At 40.8% G+C, this 19287-nt stretch overlaps 1 protein-coding gene across 1 annotated transcript in view; it reads right to left on the reverse strand.

Annotated features, from left to right (window-relative positions):
• The window catches only part of macrod2 (mono-ADP ribosylhydrolase 2), a 493575-nt gene that overhangs the window by 2941 nt on the left and 471347 nt on the right, over positions 1-19287 (reverse strand). The window contains exons 14-16 of the mRNA XM_085478096.1: positions 17207-17449; positions 16599-16661; positions 374-409 (exon numbers count right to left, since the gene is read on the reverse strand). Coding sequence (XP_085334222.1) covers positions 374-409; positions 16599-16661; positions 17207-17449 — 342 coding nt within the window. The remainder of the gene's footprint in view (positions 1-373; positions 410-16598; positions 16662-17206; positions 17450-19287) is intronic.

Below are 19287 nucleotides of genomic sequence, written 5' to 3' on the forward strand. Positions count from 1 at the left end.
GCCATGAAAATCAGGCAGCCCTTCCCACTTTTGTGTGCCAAGAAGCATCAATATACCTAAACAAGCGCTGCCTCGCCAAGCTTGTGAGCCTGAGTTCGGTTTGTAGTTACAGTGGAGCTAAGAGAGACGGCTTCAGATCAGGACTGAAGATTATGCGAACATCTCATAATGATTTTTTTAATATGTGAATTCATTAAAAAACCGACTTCTGATGCTGTCTGCAGCTTCCCAGCTCTAAAATTTAAATGCATCTTTTATATAATCAAAGGCTAATATGTACTGTGTTGTGAAAAAAGGGAAGAAATTGAGGAAGGGATGTGGCTGTCAGGCTGTTAGGGAGTCTCTACTCTGAAAACGCATAATCTCGGCTCACCTCCACTGCTGGTGCCAGTGTCGTTCGTCTGAGAATCTGTAACATGGAGAACACACAAATACGCACATGTTAGCTATTCTAAAAGTCGATTCGTGCACGCGGATACGGTTAAACAGACTCAAATTTGGGTAAACGCAGCCATTATTCAGGATTATTCAGCGACTCTTTGTGCTTTTGTCAAAATGCTTTATGACCAACAGAGTCGATCATCCTGGAACTAGTCCAGGATTTCATGAGCAAACATTTCCATTTATCCTGATGCTTCAACTCTCAAGCCTGGAATTTCAGCGCCCTCCTGAAGTGCAACACTTCAAAACGGAACAAAACAAAATCTGAGAAGGGAGAGAGATGCATTCAAAATTAATTACAAACCACCGTTCCCATAAGGCAGCTTGAGACCCCCCCAACATCCACCCACCACACACACACAGACGCCCCCAACCCTCCTCTACACGCTTCCCTCTCCCCGTCTATCCTCCCCGTTACCTCTGTAGTCGCACAACTCCTTCGTAGTCACTCCCAGAGCAAACCTCCGCGCTCCCCCCTTTCGCAACAGCAATCAACCAAACAAAGCAGACCATAAAAATAACCACACTCCCCAGGCAGTCTGGTGATGATGTAAACAAATACAACTGCTTCGGGATGATAGAAGCAACCATGGAGTCTAAGGCTGCTCCGGTGTTCTGTATGTTCAGAGGAACAAGGCTGCGGTTGAGGTCATTATACACTCACGGTTGTAATTGCAGGTATCTAAGGTCCTCAAAGCGAGATGAAAGTTTGTGCATTGCACAATAGCTTTCCCTCGCTGGCTGTCTCACTAGGACTCTGTCAGCTGTGTAGAAAATCCATTATACTGCTTCTTCAGTATAAAACTGATTTAATCTGTTGCAACATATTGGGATAAATTTCTCCTCTCCAAGACAGCACCGGGACTCAAGGACTGCAGAAAAGCAGGAAGGATGAAGCAACAACAATATCCCCCTGCTTTCTTTTACCGTTTGATCTGTGGCATGGAAACGGCCTTGGAATTATATTATGTCCTTTTTATCTTCTGGTTATTTATAACTTGGATGTTATTTTTTATTGCTTTGGCACAATGCCTGTGATTTCTATCAGTAATAACGTAATTATACTTAGGAGCATAATTGATGTGGGAAAATAGTAACGCACGCACCATATGTAGACTACAAATCTTGATTCGTTTGTGCTTGCCAGCAGTGCGACAAGTGCGCTTCAAACTGTTTTTTGTCTCCTCCAAGTAGTAATTGGTTTAAATTATCTGGCTTAAATGAACTTATTTAAAACTTAATTTGAATTTTTTGCCAGCCTGTCCCCAGATCCCAGACGTGACTTTAAGTAAAACGCTATCAGAACCAACCAAAATGACTCATCCAGATGAAAAATAACCAGAAAAGGAAAGCAGCTCTAAATAACCCAGAATTTCCCTTTAATGTCTTCTGGCTTATTATAAATTAATCAAAGAAGCAGATTTTCCTGCTGTAATAGACTAAACTGACAGGAAGCATGACACGCACATTGTGCCAGATGTGTTTTGGATGTGTTACCCGTATGGCATCAATAGTGAAGTAATTAATTATGCATACGCATCAAATGATATGCCGTTCATTAACGCTTTTCCACATAATCTCTATGTGCATTAAAGCTGATGGCGAGACATGGGAAATGTGCCCGACACTGGAATACAGCCTCCGTCGTATGAACTAGCTTAGCATGTCTACGCGTAGCAGCAGGAGCTCACTGAAGCAGCAGCCTCATTCCAGATGCTCCTTTTTTGTTCTCTCCTAGGTAATGACAACACGGTCTTGGAGCTTGGGTAGCATCCTCCTCCCCTTTCGATACCCAACACTGATCAAAACGAAGGAAAAAAAAGTTCAGATTTTCAGATGATTGTGGCTTCAGCTTCTTTCTGACTGAAGCTTGGAGGGAACAGCAGCATTGGTTTCTCTCGTTCTCTAATTTGTGCTGACAGTGAAAGGGCTATCATTTAGAGGAGCATCAGAGGGTGCTGTGGTAAACACATAAACAAGATTTTTTTTTGGGGGGGGGAGAAGAAAAATGGGCCTCTGGTGAAGGAGAAGCACAGTCCACAGAGGGCAGATAAGAAAAATAGAAGAAAAACAGAGTGAATTGACTACTCCCTCAGCGGGGAAAGTGGACAGCTTACAGCAATGTTTTTTAATACCAAGGACTTGAGGGGTCCTTGATGGTGACCCCTAGCCTCCATGCTGGTATGTAAATTACGAGCATTCAGCCCTGGTTACAGAATTTGTATGTACATGGGTTAATGTGAGTCTACAGAAAGAGGGCAAAATAATTGAGAGCTGGTGACTGTGCTGGCCTCTCTGCTGCTTATCAGCTGACTTCTTCCACTCGAAATTCTTCGTGCATAGCTTGGAGCTGCGCTTTGGGTCGTTGTCTTGTTGTAGGAGGAAATTGGTCTTTTTCTTTGTACGCTGGTTTGAAGGCCAGGACGCAGGAGTCACCTTTTCAATTTTGACACCGAGACTGGTGTTTTGCTGCTGCCATTTATTAAAATTGCCAGTTGAGGACCTGTTTCGTAAAACAGAGATTCTAATGTACTTGTCCTCTCGTACACTTGCGCAACAAGGTCTCTTAATTCTCTTTCAGCTCTACTAAAAGCCACTTTGTGTTGTTTTGTGAAGAAAGCAGAACACTTCAGGGCTGCGAGAGATCAGATTTTTACTTTCGAACGATCACGGCCACGAGGCTCATTCACGATAACATTATCATAGGAATAATTCAAATACTTCTATAACCTTATTTACTGTCTGTCTGTCAGCTTGTTAGCAAATTTAGTTAATTTTTGCAACAACGCATGAACAAATCTTAAAATGTAAAGATTTCACAACTTATAGAAGCCAAAGATTTCTGCCAGTTATGCTCCAATCTTACGGGTAAAGATAATGAAATCCATAATTTTAGTATGTTTTATGTTTTATGATGTTTTTATTACAACACACTGACATCTCTTGTGTTTTTTCTCTAATCCCAGACACCGAACTAGACAAATGCACTGCTTCTTTAATCAGCACAGCAGTTTTCAGATGTGCTGTCATAACTGGAATTACTGATCAATTATGCATGAAAGACTTTACATTAGGTGGCAAAATCTGCCATCCCAACAGATGAGCGACCCCAAATTTATGAGTGAGGGCGTGCAAAAGAGAGACTCGACTTCACTGAGACCGGCAAACTTGGATGAGGTGACTGGTAATGAGATTTTCCAAAAGGGTTTTTGATCTGATTCCACATATTTGAACTGTAATCAGTTATTATCGGTCATGATATCATCGTGTTTTGGTGAAGACGAAGGAGACGGAGATCAAGCCGGACTAATTTAGAGATGGGCAGAGGTCACCCGGAATATCAGAAACATTTCAAACGTTAACTAACTTTTAAGTTCTTTAACATTTTTTTCTGTCATTTCAGCCTTTTAGAAGTTCAGTTAAAAACATCCTGGAGAGAAAACCATCAAGAAGGAGGAAAACTGCATGCGCTCACATTTCCACACATGAGAGAAGGGAGAGGAAGGAAGAGAGTTGGGCATAAGTCACCCTCGCATGCAGACAAGCAGAAAATTACATCCCCCCACCTTCCATTCATTTATTAGACAAGCGGTAGTTAGCGTTTTGTTGGTCAGCATTAGTATACCGCAGCACAATATTCAGTGACGACAGCAAGTGTGTTTGAACTGCAGCAGCGACGAGTTAAAATGTGAAAACAATGTTTGAATAGGAGACGGATTTTTGATTAGCTGTAGCTTTTGTGTGATAAGTGTACTCATCATTGTTAAATGGTGTTTGTCATGACCACCAGCATTTCTGCTTTTACGCAACTTTTAATGGTCTTGTCATTCCAACTCAGCCGGCTCGCAAGGGAGGCAGTCCCCATGGGTCACCCACATAGCAGCATGGGAACCGTCTCTGTTTAATGTTCCAGACAGGAGCCGTGAGCAGAACAGGAGGTTCCCTTTGTCCTTTAGCCACAGGACATCTCACAGTCTTTTTTAATCTCGTCATCTTGAGCAGTTAAAAAAAAAAATGAAAGAGAAAAGAAAAGAAATCGATCGAGGTGTAGAAGTGTCTGCGCTCTACAGTGTCAGTTCCCTTAGGAGAATTTCTTCTGTTCATTTGATCCTTAAAGAATGGCATGGCAGGCTGGTCTGTTGTGTCTGAAAACATCTCGGAGCTTTGATCCCAAGCAGATCACACAGGTGTCCAGCTGCCTGCTTCCACTCTAACAATGAACATGAGCCATGGCGATATCAGTCTAGGAACAACTGAAAGCCATCAGCACATGAACGGTTCACTAGAGAATGCGCGACGTCTTGCACCGAGTGCATTAAGTACTTCTATTTTGCCTGAGTTCAGTCTGTTGTTTGCAGCTTTTGTGATGCAGTTGGAGGGCCACGGCTTGTTCAATGGCACGTTATCTTGAGAGAAAAAAGAAGGAAAATGTCAAGGTCGATGCCAGTATCTGTCGGTGCTCTATTCTTTTCAGGGGGATGAGAGGAAAATTATTTAAACTGGGTGGTCTATGGGGGACTCGGGACTGGTCTGTCCTGGGTTATGTATATTTAACAAGTATCAAAGAGTCCCTCATTGAACTTTGCATGGGCTAATAGCTTTGGGTCTGATATGCCTACTGCAAAGATAATTAAAGACATCCCTGCTCAGGCAAAACAAGAATGGGTGGAGCTCAACAAGTGCCCAACCAAAAGAACTAATGAGCTGGTAAATGTGGAAAGCAACCCATTTTCATATGTTAATTTTAAGTTTGTAGTACATGCTTGTGGAAATAGCTTAGCTGCATGAGCTGCCACTCTCAAAGCAGTAAAAAGAGGAGGGGATTTTGTAAAGGGAGGCAGTAGGGGGTGGTGGTGGTGCTGGAGGCAGCATTTGATAGCTAGAGTTTTCTCTTCTACGAGATGGAACACTGTCTGACAATCTGAGCCAATTAAAGAGCATTGAGCTGTGACCTGCGGGCTAGGGAGATGAAAACAAGCCTGTTCAGTAAACACTGACCGCCCCTCTCTACTGCTATCCTCCTGAAAAGCCAAGAGTCTTCATTAATATTCTGCCTTTCTTCTCCCCAAGAAAAGGCCAAGGGGTTGTGGACACTAAGTAGCATTGTGCTCCCCTGCGGGTTTGGGTAACCTTGTAGTGGTGGCTGCGGTGGGGCGGCTCAGAGTTGTGTCAGGGTCCTCTAAACAGACTGAAAAGGCCCAAACTCATTACAGAGGCCTGGGCCATGCTTGACAAGATGAGAAAACACAAAGTACTCCGAATGAGTGAAAAGAGAACAGGACACCATCTGCTTTGGGGTTAAGCTACTACTCGGGGAGAAGTGAAGATGATTAAAAGGCAGCCAGCAATGGCAAGAGAAGAAGGGGGTTCAGATATGCTACAAAAATGACCAGTGGCAATCCTTTGATAATGCAAAGGGTTTGAAAGAAACACGAAAGCCAGTAAAAATGTTGTCTCCATTGGCAAAGTCTCTCCTTAATCTCTCTTTTTAGTCTTTTTCTATTACCCATTTCGTCCAAGGTAGTGTGAGAAAGTCACCACCGTCTGTCAGAAGACAACAGAGTGGATTTTTTTTTAAAAGAGCCAGAACACTGTGATGCAAAGAGATGAAAGGAATAAGTGAATAACTGATTAAGTAAAGAAGTAAGAGAGGGAGACAACACAAAAATAGACACGGAAGGGAAAAATGCAAAAAAGGCCTCCCCCTGTGTGACCTACATACCTGCTAAACCTGCTGTCAGTGGTGGCCTGCTCCTCTCTCATCACTCACTGAATTACTTTACATAATCTTTAGACTCTCCCTGTGCTGCTAAAGGGCCTGCTGCAGGTAGATGCCCGCTGCTGTTTTCAATACCTATTGTGGTTTACTATATCAAGACACAGACGGTCTTGCAGGGGGAGAGATGAATCCGGCGCTAGGTGATCCGGCTAACCCCTGTGATACATTAAAATGGGACACGTCACGTCTGAGCGAGGTGTGGAAGAGGCATGTTTGCAGAGGATGGCCCGGGTGTGTGTGTGTGTTGCCGTCTTTGCAGTTATGCATTGACTTGCAGTTATGAAGTGATGCCTCTTCTGGGCAGCTCAAGGTTTTCCTTATGGATTGGACTGGTCAATATAATCAAAGTGCTTGTCTAGACTGCAGAGAAAACAGAAGCCCGGGCAGAGCAGCTGTTTATCACCGAAAGGTCAGAAAAGGAGCAGCTTGATTGGCGAACCTCATTAAAAGCACCACGTATATTTCAGCAGTGGACGTGGACGTAACGGAGACATCATGATAAAGGATGAAGCTGTTCACCCTCTTTCTCTGCAGATATATTTTCAGTGATACATTTTAATGACATAGCATGACGGCAAAAAACTGTATGGTACTGAAGTTGAAACTAATGAAGCAAGCGAACATTTTGTTCTCAGAGTTGATGTGGTAGAAGCAGGAAAAATGGGTGAGCGTTAGGGTATGAGTGAGTCTGACTAGAGCCAGACTGTGATGGCCAGACGACTGGGTCAGAGCGTCTCCTAAACTGCAGTAATCAGTATCTATCAAAACTGGTCCAAAGAAATTACAGTGGTGAACCACCGACATGGTCATTGGTCAGAAATGGCCATGTGGTCCAAACAGACGAGCTACTGTAGTTCAAACTGATGAAAAGTTTAAAAATAAAGTGCATCACAGCTGGTTGTGTGTTAGACTGCATAGCCGTAGAACAGTCAGGGTGCCCATGTGGACCCTGCCCGCCCAACTAAAGCGCCAAAAATTGGCACATGAGCATCAGAACTGAGCTTGACAATAGAAGACAATATTGGGCTGATGTTATATATAGTATAATGTTGGACTGCAGCTAATGAATATTTAAATTTTCAGTAAATCAGTTCATTATATTCTATAAAAACTGTAGACATCAAGTCTCCCATCAAGTCTTCCTCTCCCCCTCCAGGAGACAGGGAACCCATACAGAGATCACTCATCATCACTCAAACAGCGTCTTTTGTGTCTGTGTGTATTTTATAATACGTGTGCCTCGGTGACTGTGACTAAAATATGTTCCAGACATTTCAAAAACACATTTGTTGCCTCTCTTCTGGCTGACAAATTCTCTCTCTGCTGAGAGTTGATTCATTTGCCGTTTTTGTGAACCAAACAGTGGGTGGGGACGGGATAAGAGAACTGATCAAAAGAGGAGCTTCAAAGAAGAAGAGAAAAAGTGTAGCCTGTTGGATGAGGCCCCCTCTCTTTGAAGCCAGCTTCTGGGCCAAAGGTGGCCAACGTAATGGACACTGTAGACAGTGTGTGCTGCTCTCCATCTCCAACTAAATGACCAGCGTTCTGTGTTTCTCCACAATGCAAAATGATCCAGGCTGCTATGTGGGAAATATATGAACTGTTTAGGTGTTCAAATACAGAATATTTAGCTGCACACTGCTAGGTAGTAGAGTCAGTTGTTTCATGTGTCACCATGGCAACATCAAGCCTGTACCTAGCCATGTTCATCAGTTTTTAGTGCCCCTCGACAACAGTGCTTTTTTTGGTTGCTACTAACAGTTTTTCTGTATATTTGCAGCACGTTCCAGTATGTGGTTCGCTTTTCACACTTTGCAGCATAAATGATGCGCAATGGGCTGTCACATTAGTGAAGATGGTTCGTTTATTTCTCTGTGTTTGTGGAGTTGCAGTGCATTCAAAGCTCTCAGTGCCACTGTAAGACGGCTGTATCCTCAGCCTTGACAGGAAAGTGTTTACTGAGGTCACGGATAAAAGGAGCAGGAGGGATGTTTTCCTGTATATGTATACTTTTTTTTTTGCAGCCAGAGGAGTCACTGCCTATCGGTCATTAGAAAGAAGGTTCAAGATGCTTCTGTGTTGGCATTACGATTCTGACTAGAGGGTTGTGCTATGAAACGACGCGAAAGAGTTAACAAGCTACGTGGAGCGAGCTTCAAGTCAGAAGCGCCACAGTAGCTCTCTTTAACCTGGCTAAATCGCCATGGTAACTCGTAGGGCTGGGCCATATTATACCGTTCACGGTAATACCGGTATAATGTTAGGCAACGATAGGAAAATGATATATCGCGATAGAATATGAGTAAAACGCGCATGCGCAGTACCTTTGTTTTCATACGCACATGGCCGATTGTTGAGTGAAACAGATGAACCAGAATTGGTTTGTAAAAATGGTGCAACTTCCGTGATGTGGAACTGGTTTGGTGTTTGTCCGTCAGATACACGACAAAGCACATTTTTTGCAGAACATGCAAGCGGCCGTTGTTATTGTCGTATTTGTCGGACTAAGATGCTCTTAAATCTGGGAGTAATCTGGGTCCTAAACTCCGTATCTTCAGGCCAAACGAACACTGCAGCATCACTGAGAGTTAAAAACTGTCTCAATTCTTTCATCTTTAATAAAACGATCAGCATTGCTGCTTAACCAGGTGAAACTATGAAGTTTAACTTCCAGGCATCCATTAAAACAAAATTTATTACATTTAACGGAGTTAGAAGTTAGCAGGAAGCTAGCGGAAGTTAGCTCGCTAGTTTCGCTAGTTACCTAAGCATGATATTGCATGTTCTGACTGAGAGATTTCTGAAAAAATTCAAACGTACAGCTCTGCTATCACTTCCAACATAAATGAAGACAGGAAACTAAACAGCAGCGTTTGTAGGGTTACTGAAGTTGGGCTAGCTGGTATATAATGATGTGCTACCTGATCGCTAGCGACACAGCTATGTTAGCATAACATAAACAGTGAAGCTGGAGGACGAACACTAACACTTTTCCACTTATAAAAGTTAACGTTAAAGTTCCTGATAATTAGAGACAAATGCAATCACATGGCAGGATGCTGTAAACGGACCAAACTTCAGTCAGGAGAACAACTGAGATAATCCTTCCACAATACGAGGTTAGTCATTAATATACTGCAACAACATGGGAATAGAGCAGAATTCATTCATTAATAAATCAATGGTACAGAAGTGGAGGAAGCAAGAAGAATGAGTTTAATAAAGTTTGATTTATCTGACTGCTTTGTTTCGCTTAATGTGTCTTATAATCCCGTGCACCTTATGGTCTGAAAAATACGTACTGCACACTGCAGTTTAATGTTGCAAAGCACCTCTTTTTAACTTCAGTGGATATTATACATGGTTATGCTCAGGACATGTCAGCCCATTTCTAGTGGAAATGCCTTTTGGTTAAACTTTCAGCAAGGAATTTGCATTTGCACTGTTACATTTTTATAAAGCTTTAATGTACATAAAAACCAGCTTCTTGTTTAAGTGAAAATAAATGGAAGGTTGTCTTTTTGCGCTAGTAATGTTGTGGAGTTGTATTTTGTCTCGCATCAATTATATCGTCAGTTATATCGTTATCGCAAATTTTCAAATATATATCGTGATAAATATTTTTGGCGATGCGAACTGTGTGTGAGCAGCTTAAAGACGAAGTTAACTGCTGGTTCCATTATCGGTCTAAATGAACTGGATATGAACATGCTACACTTTTTCAGTGGGGATTTCACGATGAAGCTTCAGAAACGTTTGTGTTTTTATCTCTGTTATGTTTATTTGATACAGAGTAACCCAAAATTGCCAAAGTACATCAAAAGCAGGAGTCAAACTGATTTTAATAATAAGGAGAAAAGCTGAATTAATGTGACCACTCGGTACTCAGAAACAATGCCACAGCATGTGACTGGTAAAGCTGCTCACACTGAACTTTCACAGTCGGTATAAAAGGCTATAAAATATAAGTTTAGCCTAGTATCTTCATTTAGTGGCAGCCTGCTCCCCTAGGAGCCACACAGTGTTACAGTATACAATGTTATGCCAAAAGTTAATTGTGTGCTGACAACCCTTAGCCACAGGAAAGGCTGCGCTGCTCTCCAAAATTAGGTTTACATCACCAGTATCCCACTGTTCACAAAAGACCAAGACAAAGGGGTGCAATACAACCAATTAAGTAAAGCTTTTTTGCTTTTGTAGACAAAGGACCATAAATGCAAAGCGACATCAAACTCTAAGTGGAGTATACTAGTAACTGTGGGATAAATTCACTGGAACTTCGAGTCTCCGAGTGCGTTGGACTCAGAAGAGCCATTTAGGCTTGTTGTTGGTCTCTACCACTCAAGCTGCTACAATAAGGAAGTAAAATACATAGAAATCAATAATATCCCCCCAAATAAACCTTCCTAACAAGAAAATGCAACCAATTCTCCAGACGGTTGTTAGAAGGGGATTTTTTTGAGCCTCTATTTGAAACTTTTTTTGTTATTGTTTGTGAAGTGGCGAGAGCTGGATTGTGTGCATGTTCTTGGGCACCATATGGTACTCATGGATGCAGCTGGGCTTTTTGATCATAACATCGCATACAGTAAGCTGTGAGTGGTTGTGGCGAAGCCACAGTGCTAAATAAAGCAGTCACGGCCATCAATACGGCATGTTCAAAACATCCCGGCCACCAGGGCAGCGGGAAAAAAAATACACATTTGGTGCTTGCAGTTTGTGACATGAAGGCATTCAAATAACAAGTGAAAACTTGGATAATTATGATGAAGTTGCGTTTTCTTTAGTTGTTGTGATGCTTTAAACAACAGAACAAGTCTGAGCAGTGAAAAGGAATCAAAGAAAAAAGGGACAGAGGAGCAGGGGGGATGTAAGCTCTGTATTTTTGTAATGGGGCCTTGTCTCTGCTGTGTTGAGGCTAAAATGTTTGTGATAACCTGCTGGGTATGTCTCTCTGTCTCCCCTGCAAGCTTCCTTCTGTTTGGCTTTAGTATCCCATTACAGTCTGTCCCTTATTTGTCCGTCTGGTCTGCACCCAGCCACCCCGCTAAAGTAGCCTCCTTCCATAGTCAAGGAGCTCCTTTCAACCCTGTTCAGCCTCTGCCAGAGGCCAGCTTAATCAAAGGTAGGAAAATTTTAGGATCACTTACATATAGAAGATTCTGGCTTCCTTAATTGCAAGGTTTCCTGAGCAATGTTTTCAAGGAATATATTGAGCAAGTCTAATGCTCACATACTAAATTGACAAGCACGTAACAATAAATATCATCAGAGAGCACAAAAATAAATAAAACATTTGCAATCTATTACATGCAAAAGCTCCTCGTAGGTAAAGCCAGCTAAAAACCTGATAAGAAATTATGGACGAGCTGCTGTTTATTCAGTGACATTGAACCTTTGCAGCCATTAAATCTTACCTTTGGAGCTAAGACAATAGCTATCGACTACTGTAGGAAAATCATGCTGCATGAAGGAAAAACAATCTCTGCTCACAATTCAGATTTATTTATTCCTAGCTTTAGGCAAAGAGTCTTATTTTAATTTATGAGTGTTCCAGGAGCTCACTGAAGCGGGTGCCCACTCTCACAAGTCACCAGAACAAGGCTTGCTGAACAGATCCTCCAAACACAATAACAATCTAGCCCCGCGATTTTCATTCTAAAGTGTGTTATGAATATTCATAAATATAGGCTGCTTAGGCTTTGATTCAGTATGTGGAGCCTTTATAGCATTTCTCCTATCAGGCAAAGAATCGTATTTCTCGTGCAAGATGATGTGTGTGTGTAGATATACATATATATTACTGTGCCTTCCTCCATATATATCTCTTCCTCGCACAGATACTCAAGATCAAAACCCATAATATAATCTTCACTTCAGTTATTGCTTTTAGATGCTTATAAAGTTGCATTGAGGTCAGACAGATATAGATATATAGTTAAGAACAGGAGGACTAAATACTTGAACCGAGCAACATATTTACAGTATACAAACAGGCGAGAAAGATAAACACGAGATGGACGTAGTTGGTAATACGAAGTGATAAAACCTGACTCACTGAATAAATTATTACATTAACAAGTTACAAAGATGACGACAGTGAAAACGAACAACACAAAACTGTTTTATTCAGCTTTGCGATATTTAGTGTGATTCTTCTGGGACTGACATGCTTAGCTGTGATACACACTTCCATATGTGTAATATTGAGCTACGTGAGAGCTACGGGGTGTCAACCAACGTTGTTGGCAACTGGGAGACCACAGATATAAATGTGCAAGTGGAAAACAGGATGGCCTTTTAAGAAAATTGTAGAGACATACACAGTCTGTCTGTAATGAATCCTTCAATGTGAATAATAATATGAATATTGTAACCTGCTCATTATGAGGTTAATCAGCGTGGCCTCCTGGTATGAATGTTTAAAAGACTAGAAAATACCAAGTGGGTAATTTTTAAATAAGGATGCATCCACAACCTCAGGAACAGTGTAGCTCTTTGATGTCTGCTACAGTTACTGCAAATCCTGCTCTGTGGTCAATAAAATGATGTACACAACGGAACAATTATCCCAGCAACAAATTAGAAAGCTTTACTCAACAAGAGCCAACGAGTCTTCCTTTCTCAACTGATTTTTTCCCTTGATTTTGTGATTAGGGGCATCCGAGTTATCTTTAATCTTGGATACTGATAGCAAATTGGCAACCATGGTTTCATCTTAACTCGTTAATGTTCAGACTGAAGTTTAGAGTTTTAATTTGCAATGCTTTAAAGCACTAGTTAAGCTCAACATGGCGTACGAATCCAGTCAATGTTTTGAAATTATAGGGTTACTACGCAGGTTAGAAAGTGTTTAAAAAATTCACGCAATTAACAACCAGATACATGGAGCTAAGAATTGTTTAAAAAAAGATTTTGTAATACATTTGGGGAAGAAATATTAAACAATGTAGCTCCGTGGCCATCAGTTTTCATGCATTTTTATGGGATTCGTGGTAATTACCTCTCTGTTTCTTTTTGTTTTTCAATCACAAACTCAAACGCACATACACACACGCACCGAGCCCAAAGCCAGATGCTTGTTTACAAGTGCCTTTGGTGTATTTTTGCTACTGTCAGTCTTCCTGGCAGGCGGCGAGGTAAGTCAGATATGGCAAATTCTTGTAAAAACAGACTTTTGGAGATGATTGAATTAGTAATGTTAGCTCACACTAAGAGGGCACATAATGGGAAATGGCAAGGCAAGATCACTGGTAAAAAACATATGTATATATATATAATTAACCATATTCCAATGATTTTGATCCTACGGATACACATTTGAGATTAGTGCATGCAGCCAAGTTACCCAGGATTGCACAGACTGCCAGCCCAAATCCATTTTATGGCACGTTCAGACTTTATCCAGAATGGATTTAGAAAGTCTGGACAACAGACAACATTCTTGCAGTTTGGATCCAAGATACATTTGGGAGCGATTTCCAATCAGTTTCAGCCCATACGCTCTGGCCACTCAAAGATTTAGAAGGGCTTTTTGTTGCACTTGCAATGCAACACACAACAATGTCAAACTCAGAGCGACAGAGTGGCGCGGACCAGAATCCATGCTGCTACTGGACGAACACTATGGAGGACAACAACCCATTGAGGGAAGGAGGGATACGAAAATAAAAGTTGTCTGTGAATAATTTGGGAGATGTAGTCTTGCAAAGAAAGGCTGTACTGGAAAGCCAGGCAACCAGCATAAGTTATTAACTAGTTATAGGCAGTTTGAAAAGTAAGGAAAAATAATTCAGCTTATCAAAGATTAAAAGTTAAATAAGACACATAAATCCTTTCTTGGGGAAATGAGGCAAATATAAGATATGATAGATGTAACGTCTGTTTGACTGAATGGCAAGATAATCTTCAAAGGTATTTATGTACTCTAGAAATGCACAAATCTGTTACAAAACTTAACCGAGGTACGTTGTGCTTTCAGTTACTGCCTGATGTTTTGACAGAAGCAATCAATAAGTAACATGAAGAGGAACCTAATGTACAGAGTGGATATATAATGTCATGTCAGTGTTGAAAATCCAGCAGAAGGTCACACATGGAAGCTCAGAAGATCCCTGTGTGCACACACACAGGCTTCACATACAGACATATGTGTGTATATGTGCAGCAACCTCATATTATATCCTCAAATTGTTTGATTTCTCATGCATTCGTCCCATCATTATGAACTATTATATTACCTCTTTCAGTGAAGCAGATTTAACCTTTACAGCCATGAGCAGGCAGCCTGATTACACTTATGTTTAATAAAAGGTTATTTGCTCTGGAATCATTTGGTCTTGTCTTGTGAATAGCTGGTTACGCATGGCTAAGCCAAGCTGTGTTGGTCTGCATGATATTCAATATCTCAGACTATTTGGGTTTGCACTCCGTCCAAGGCTGCTGCTCATCTATACCAAATGCAATCTGCCTGCAATCAGGAGTGGCACCACTGTTTACCGCCCGACTGTGCCACCACGCAGTATGTAGCCTATGGAAGCCTAGACGGTGACAGACAGTAGCGGGCTCAGGCAAGAGGCAGTCAACAGGGTGGAGTGAAGCTTTCCACTGAAGAAAATCCTGTAGAGTTTGAAGGCTATATTTCACTGGCTTTCAGGGAGAACGGAGAAGGCTATCTGAGACAGATCTATCAGGAATGTTCACTCTCACCCTAAATTAATTGAATGTCAGTCAAGGAGAAAGTGAAATAGAGGCAAGAGAGTGACTGAGACCTTTGTGTTAGTAGAAGTGGGGTGGCTGGGGTTCCAAACTTTAGCCTTAACTTCTTAAAAGAATTACTCAGTGAGAAGCCAGAGAAAAATGTGGTAACAAAGACAGATAATCTATTTGTGCAGAAACAAACTGCCTATGCTGAGAGAAGCCCGTAAGTGAATGGCTTCAAGAAGTTTAATAAATAACGGCTACATATATGGAAACTTTGCTAAAAAAGAGATGGCAACAAAGTAACTATAAAGTACAATTTCAGCAGATTACTTTAAGAGATTGTTTTCTTCTATAGTAAAGCATACTTAGTGGTTTCATTCTGGTTAACAACAACAATGTCTGAATACTTGACATAACAATCCTTTATTTTACATCTAGCCTTAATACACTTTCTTACTGCACATGAAAATATTTTAAATAAGTACACATATATAGAGCTTAAAGTACTATAAAATATACATTTGTTTTCTTAAAAAGTTCCATCTGTGGATTAGTATATACTCCTTACTCTTAGATAGTCTGGTTAGATGGTGCGCTTTTCTATAACAAGTACTTTTTTTCCTACACATGCTTTATTTGTGTCATTCACACTTTAATTAATGAGCCCAAAGGTGCTTTGGCATGCACACTGGAGAAGCCAGGGATTGAAGCACCAACCTGCTCTACCTGAGCCTAGCCATCCTAGCAGCAGGAGGGTATATGGATGACCACAAATAAACTAGAGTGCCCATGCTCACACTGATGAAGTACAAATAACCCAATGATTTAGCCCATTGATCTGTTTTTCAGTTGTTTGGGACATCAGTGTTGGTTTATAGGACAAAGCAATAAGACATGCAAGGCCCTGGATATAGACTCAACACTTTTCAAAGGATTTGTTGACACAAGACTCTCCTGCAAAGTCTCTTCTAATCCTAGCTTCTTGCTACGTTAAGCTATCTATTACATAAATCAGAAGCTTTAAAATGTTACTCCATACCAGACTCTGCTAGGAGAAAATAAGAGCACTATTGCATTACGAGTTAAATAGTACGTTTTTAGTAGTAGTAAAAACCAAAGGCTGTGATTTAGCATGCTACAATTATGATACACAGCATCATTGCTATGCAAGGTATGGGGATAAATATGCTGATACCATTAGTCTGCAGAGCAAGCCTGATTATTGGAGTGGCTGCAGTTACTCAAAGCGATACCAGCTAATCAAAGTGAGAAATAGACGGTTTGTCGCCGTCTTCACCAAGCTGACAGCTAAATACAGTCATTTTTATGACTGAAATGATCAGTTCAGGGAAAATCTGCCAAGTAAAGAACAATGCCGATTCCACACAGTCATAATAGTCACTGATAACTTTAGAATATGCTGTAATGTGATGCTGGCTGTTCTCAGCATCACCATCATGGCTGCTGGAGATGTGTTTGGCCACTTGTGGTTCCCTGCAGTCGTAACTTTCTATACTGATTGATGTTTCAGGTGGGCAGAAACTGATTCCAAGTATAAACTAGTGCTACTAACAGACCAACAAAAATACAAATTCAGTATGCAAGTATACAAGTGCATCACACTGGACCAGAAAAGCACATTCATACAAATCAAATCCAACAAATCAGATCTTACCTTCCATATTGTCGTCAGGATTTTCCACAACATTTACTTCCATTTGAGGAGCCTGCACTTCCTCTGTTAAGGAAAAGAAGCAGATGTTACACTACACTACTCTAACATGACACAAGAGTCTTCATTGGCCTGCAAAAAAACCCAGCTCAGCCTGTCTAGTCTTCAGTCAGAGCAGCTCTGTTAATATGCCTTAAAACATGCATGTGCTGTGGACCGTGAGGCTCGGTCTGCATACAGTTTAGATCCAAGACCTCCTCACTTGGGTCTGTTTCTTCTGTCTGTACAGCTGAGACGTTTGTGCATTTATTACCAGCTCTGTACTGTAACATTACATTACTGATAAAGAGAAAAAAAATCTTAAAATCTGTTTTTCCATTTAGTTATTTTAGTTTTTAGTTATTTTACTATACTACGTTTCATGAACTGAACTGATTTATTCATATCTTCCTGCCTAATACCCTGCGGATATTAAACTGTAATTTAAGAAACAACAGAAAAACAAGGAAATCATCATCATCAGAAATCATTTTTATCATCAACACTGAGTATCTCAGAGGTTTTGATGCGAATGGATAAAACACACAGCCAAACTGCTCTCTTGTACATACCTTTCTTCCCCTCTGTATTGTCGTTGGTACCAGTTTCTTGACCTTTGTTTTCATCGTGGGCGGGGCTTCCTTCATTGATATTTCCAGTCTCTTCATCGCCATCGGTCTCTTTATCCCCATCGGTGTCTTTATCCCCATCGGTGTCTTTATCCCCATCGGTGTCTTTATCGCCATCTTTCTTTTGAACTTCATTCTTACTGTCGCACTGTTCTGGGTTTTGCTCTGCGTTTGCTGGATCACCATCTAAAGGCACAAATAAATAAATAAATAAAAGGCAGTGCATTTTGAAGGATTAATTCAGACACTGGGAGTCAAAGCTCTTACTATTAAATCTAGCTACATGTGGCACAAAACCAACCTGTGCTTCATTACTGCTGACAGAAATCTGTCAAACATATTCACACCAACAGGTAGCTCTTTGTCAGTTTAAATGGAAGTAACAGAAAAGAAGGAAACATCGTCAAAAGAGTTGGAATGGTGGAGGTTTTAAGGGTGTCTTTTGGGGGCGTGCAGCCAAAAAGAGTTTTTAACTTTTTAAAGAAAAGTCATCTATATTCAAAAATATGTACAGTATTAGTAGTCAAAGAACAAAATATGAGTGTAAAAAATAACACAAAGCTAAATTTGGATGAAAACAGTATCTGATGTAGATAAATTGGCTAATATTGGTTTTTGCACAAAGACTACATTTTTTACTAAGTAACCAAGACCACAGATTGAACATCATATTGATTTGTGGTGGCTGGATTTCACCTGCAGTACACACACACTTGAGAATGATGTAACAGCAGCATTTTTTTTTTTTTTGCAGAATTATCTTGCAGGTGTTGTTTTAAATTGTATATTTTTGCTCTTCCAAGCTCCTAACTCTCTGTTTATGTCTCATGAGAAAGTAATTACATATCTCAGCTCTTGGATACCATCCCAGGGTAGCATTTGCTATAACTTGCTCATGGAATATCTACAAAATTCATGTTCAGAGAAGCTCTATCTGTCAAATCGCTGTCAATGGGATTGGATTTGAATAAAACAAAAACAGAGGAGAGACGAGGCGCTGCCAGTATGCAAATGCAGAATCTTAATTATATACCAGCAGCACAGAGGATATTCAGAAAAGAGAAATGGTTCTGGCTCAAAGTTAATAGTTGCTCCTTTAAAACACATTCACACACACACACAGTTCATTTGAGGCTCTTGCTGTCAGCACAATACAACACATCAGAGCCTCTGGATGTGTTATACATACACATTTAAAACAGTGTGTACTACTTATTTCTGCTCTGCTGACAAGATGGCTCAGGTTGGATTTAAAAAGGAAGAAATACTCTAAAAAGATCGAGCGACTGAGAAGCTGGATGTTGGTCAACTCTCATTGTGCGCTTCAATCAAATTCAATTCGATTCAATTTCACTTACATATTGCCAAATCACATCAACAATGTGGTGTATATATTGTAAGGTAAAGACCCTGCAATAATACAGAGAAAACCCCAACAATCAAATGACCCCCTTTTAGCAAGCGCTTGGTGACAGTGGGAAGGAAAAATTCCTATTTTAACAGGAAGAAACCATCAGCAGAACTAAGCTGGTCGCAGCCATCTGCCGCGACCAGTTGGGGGTTATGGGAGGAAGACAGGACAAAAAACAAATAACACACTGTGGAGGAGACCCAGAGATTAATAATAAGTAATGATTAAAATTCTATTTGAGTGAGTGCTGGGTACAGTAATCTACGTACGTGTGGCTACGTCCACACGTACGGGATATTTTTGAAAAGCAGATTTTTCTATTTGCACCTTTCATCCACACGTAAACGGCGTTTTCGGTCACTGAAAACGGGGATTTTTAATAACTCCTGCCAGCGTGGAAATTTTCGAAAACTCCGTTTTTGCATTTCCGTGTGGACGAGAAAACCAGCGTCAAAGGTGTGCGCCTTTTTTGACGTCACAATGTGAGTCACGTTATTGTTTCGGTGAAATGGATTTCTGCAATGGCGGTCTTAGACAAAATGCCATTACTGTTAATTCTACTCTCTGCAGTGTTTAAATGCTTATATATAGACACAGTTTCTGTCCTTCCAGA

The sequence above is a fragment of the Copadichromis virginalis genome, linkage group LG13 (genome assembly GCF_057382275.1).
Source record: "Copadichromis virginalis isolate Kocher_CV1m ecotype Utaka linkage group LG13, C_Virginalis_male_GT1.1, whole genome shotgun sequence".
In the NCBI taxonomy this organism is placed as follows: domain Eukaryota; kingdom Metazoa; phylum Chordata; class Actinopteri; order Cichliformes; family Cichlidae; genus Copadichromis; species Copadichromis virginalis.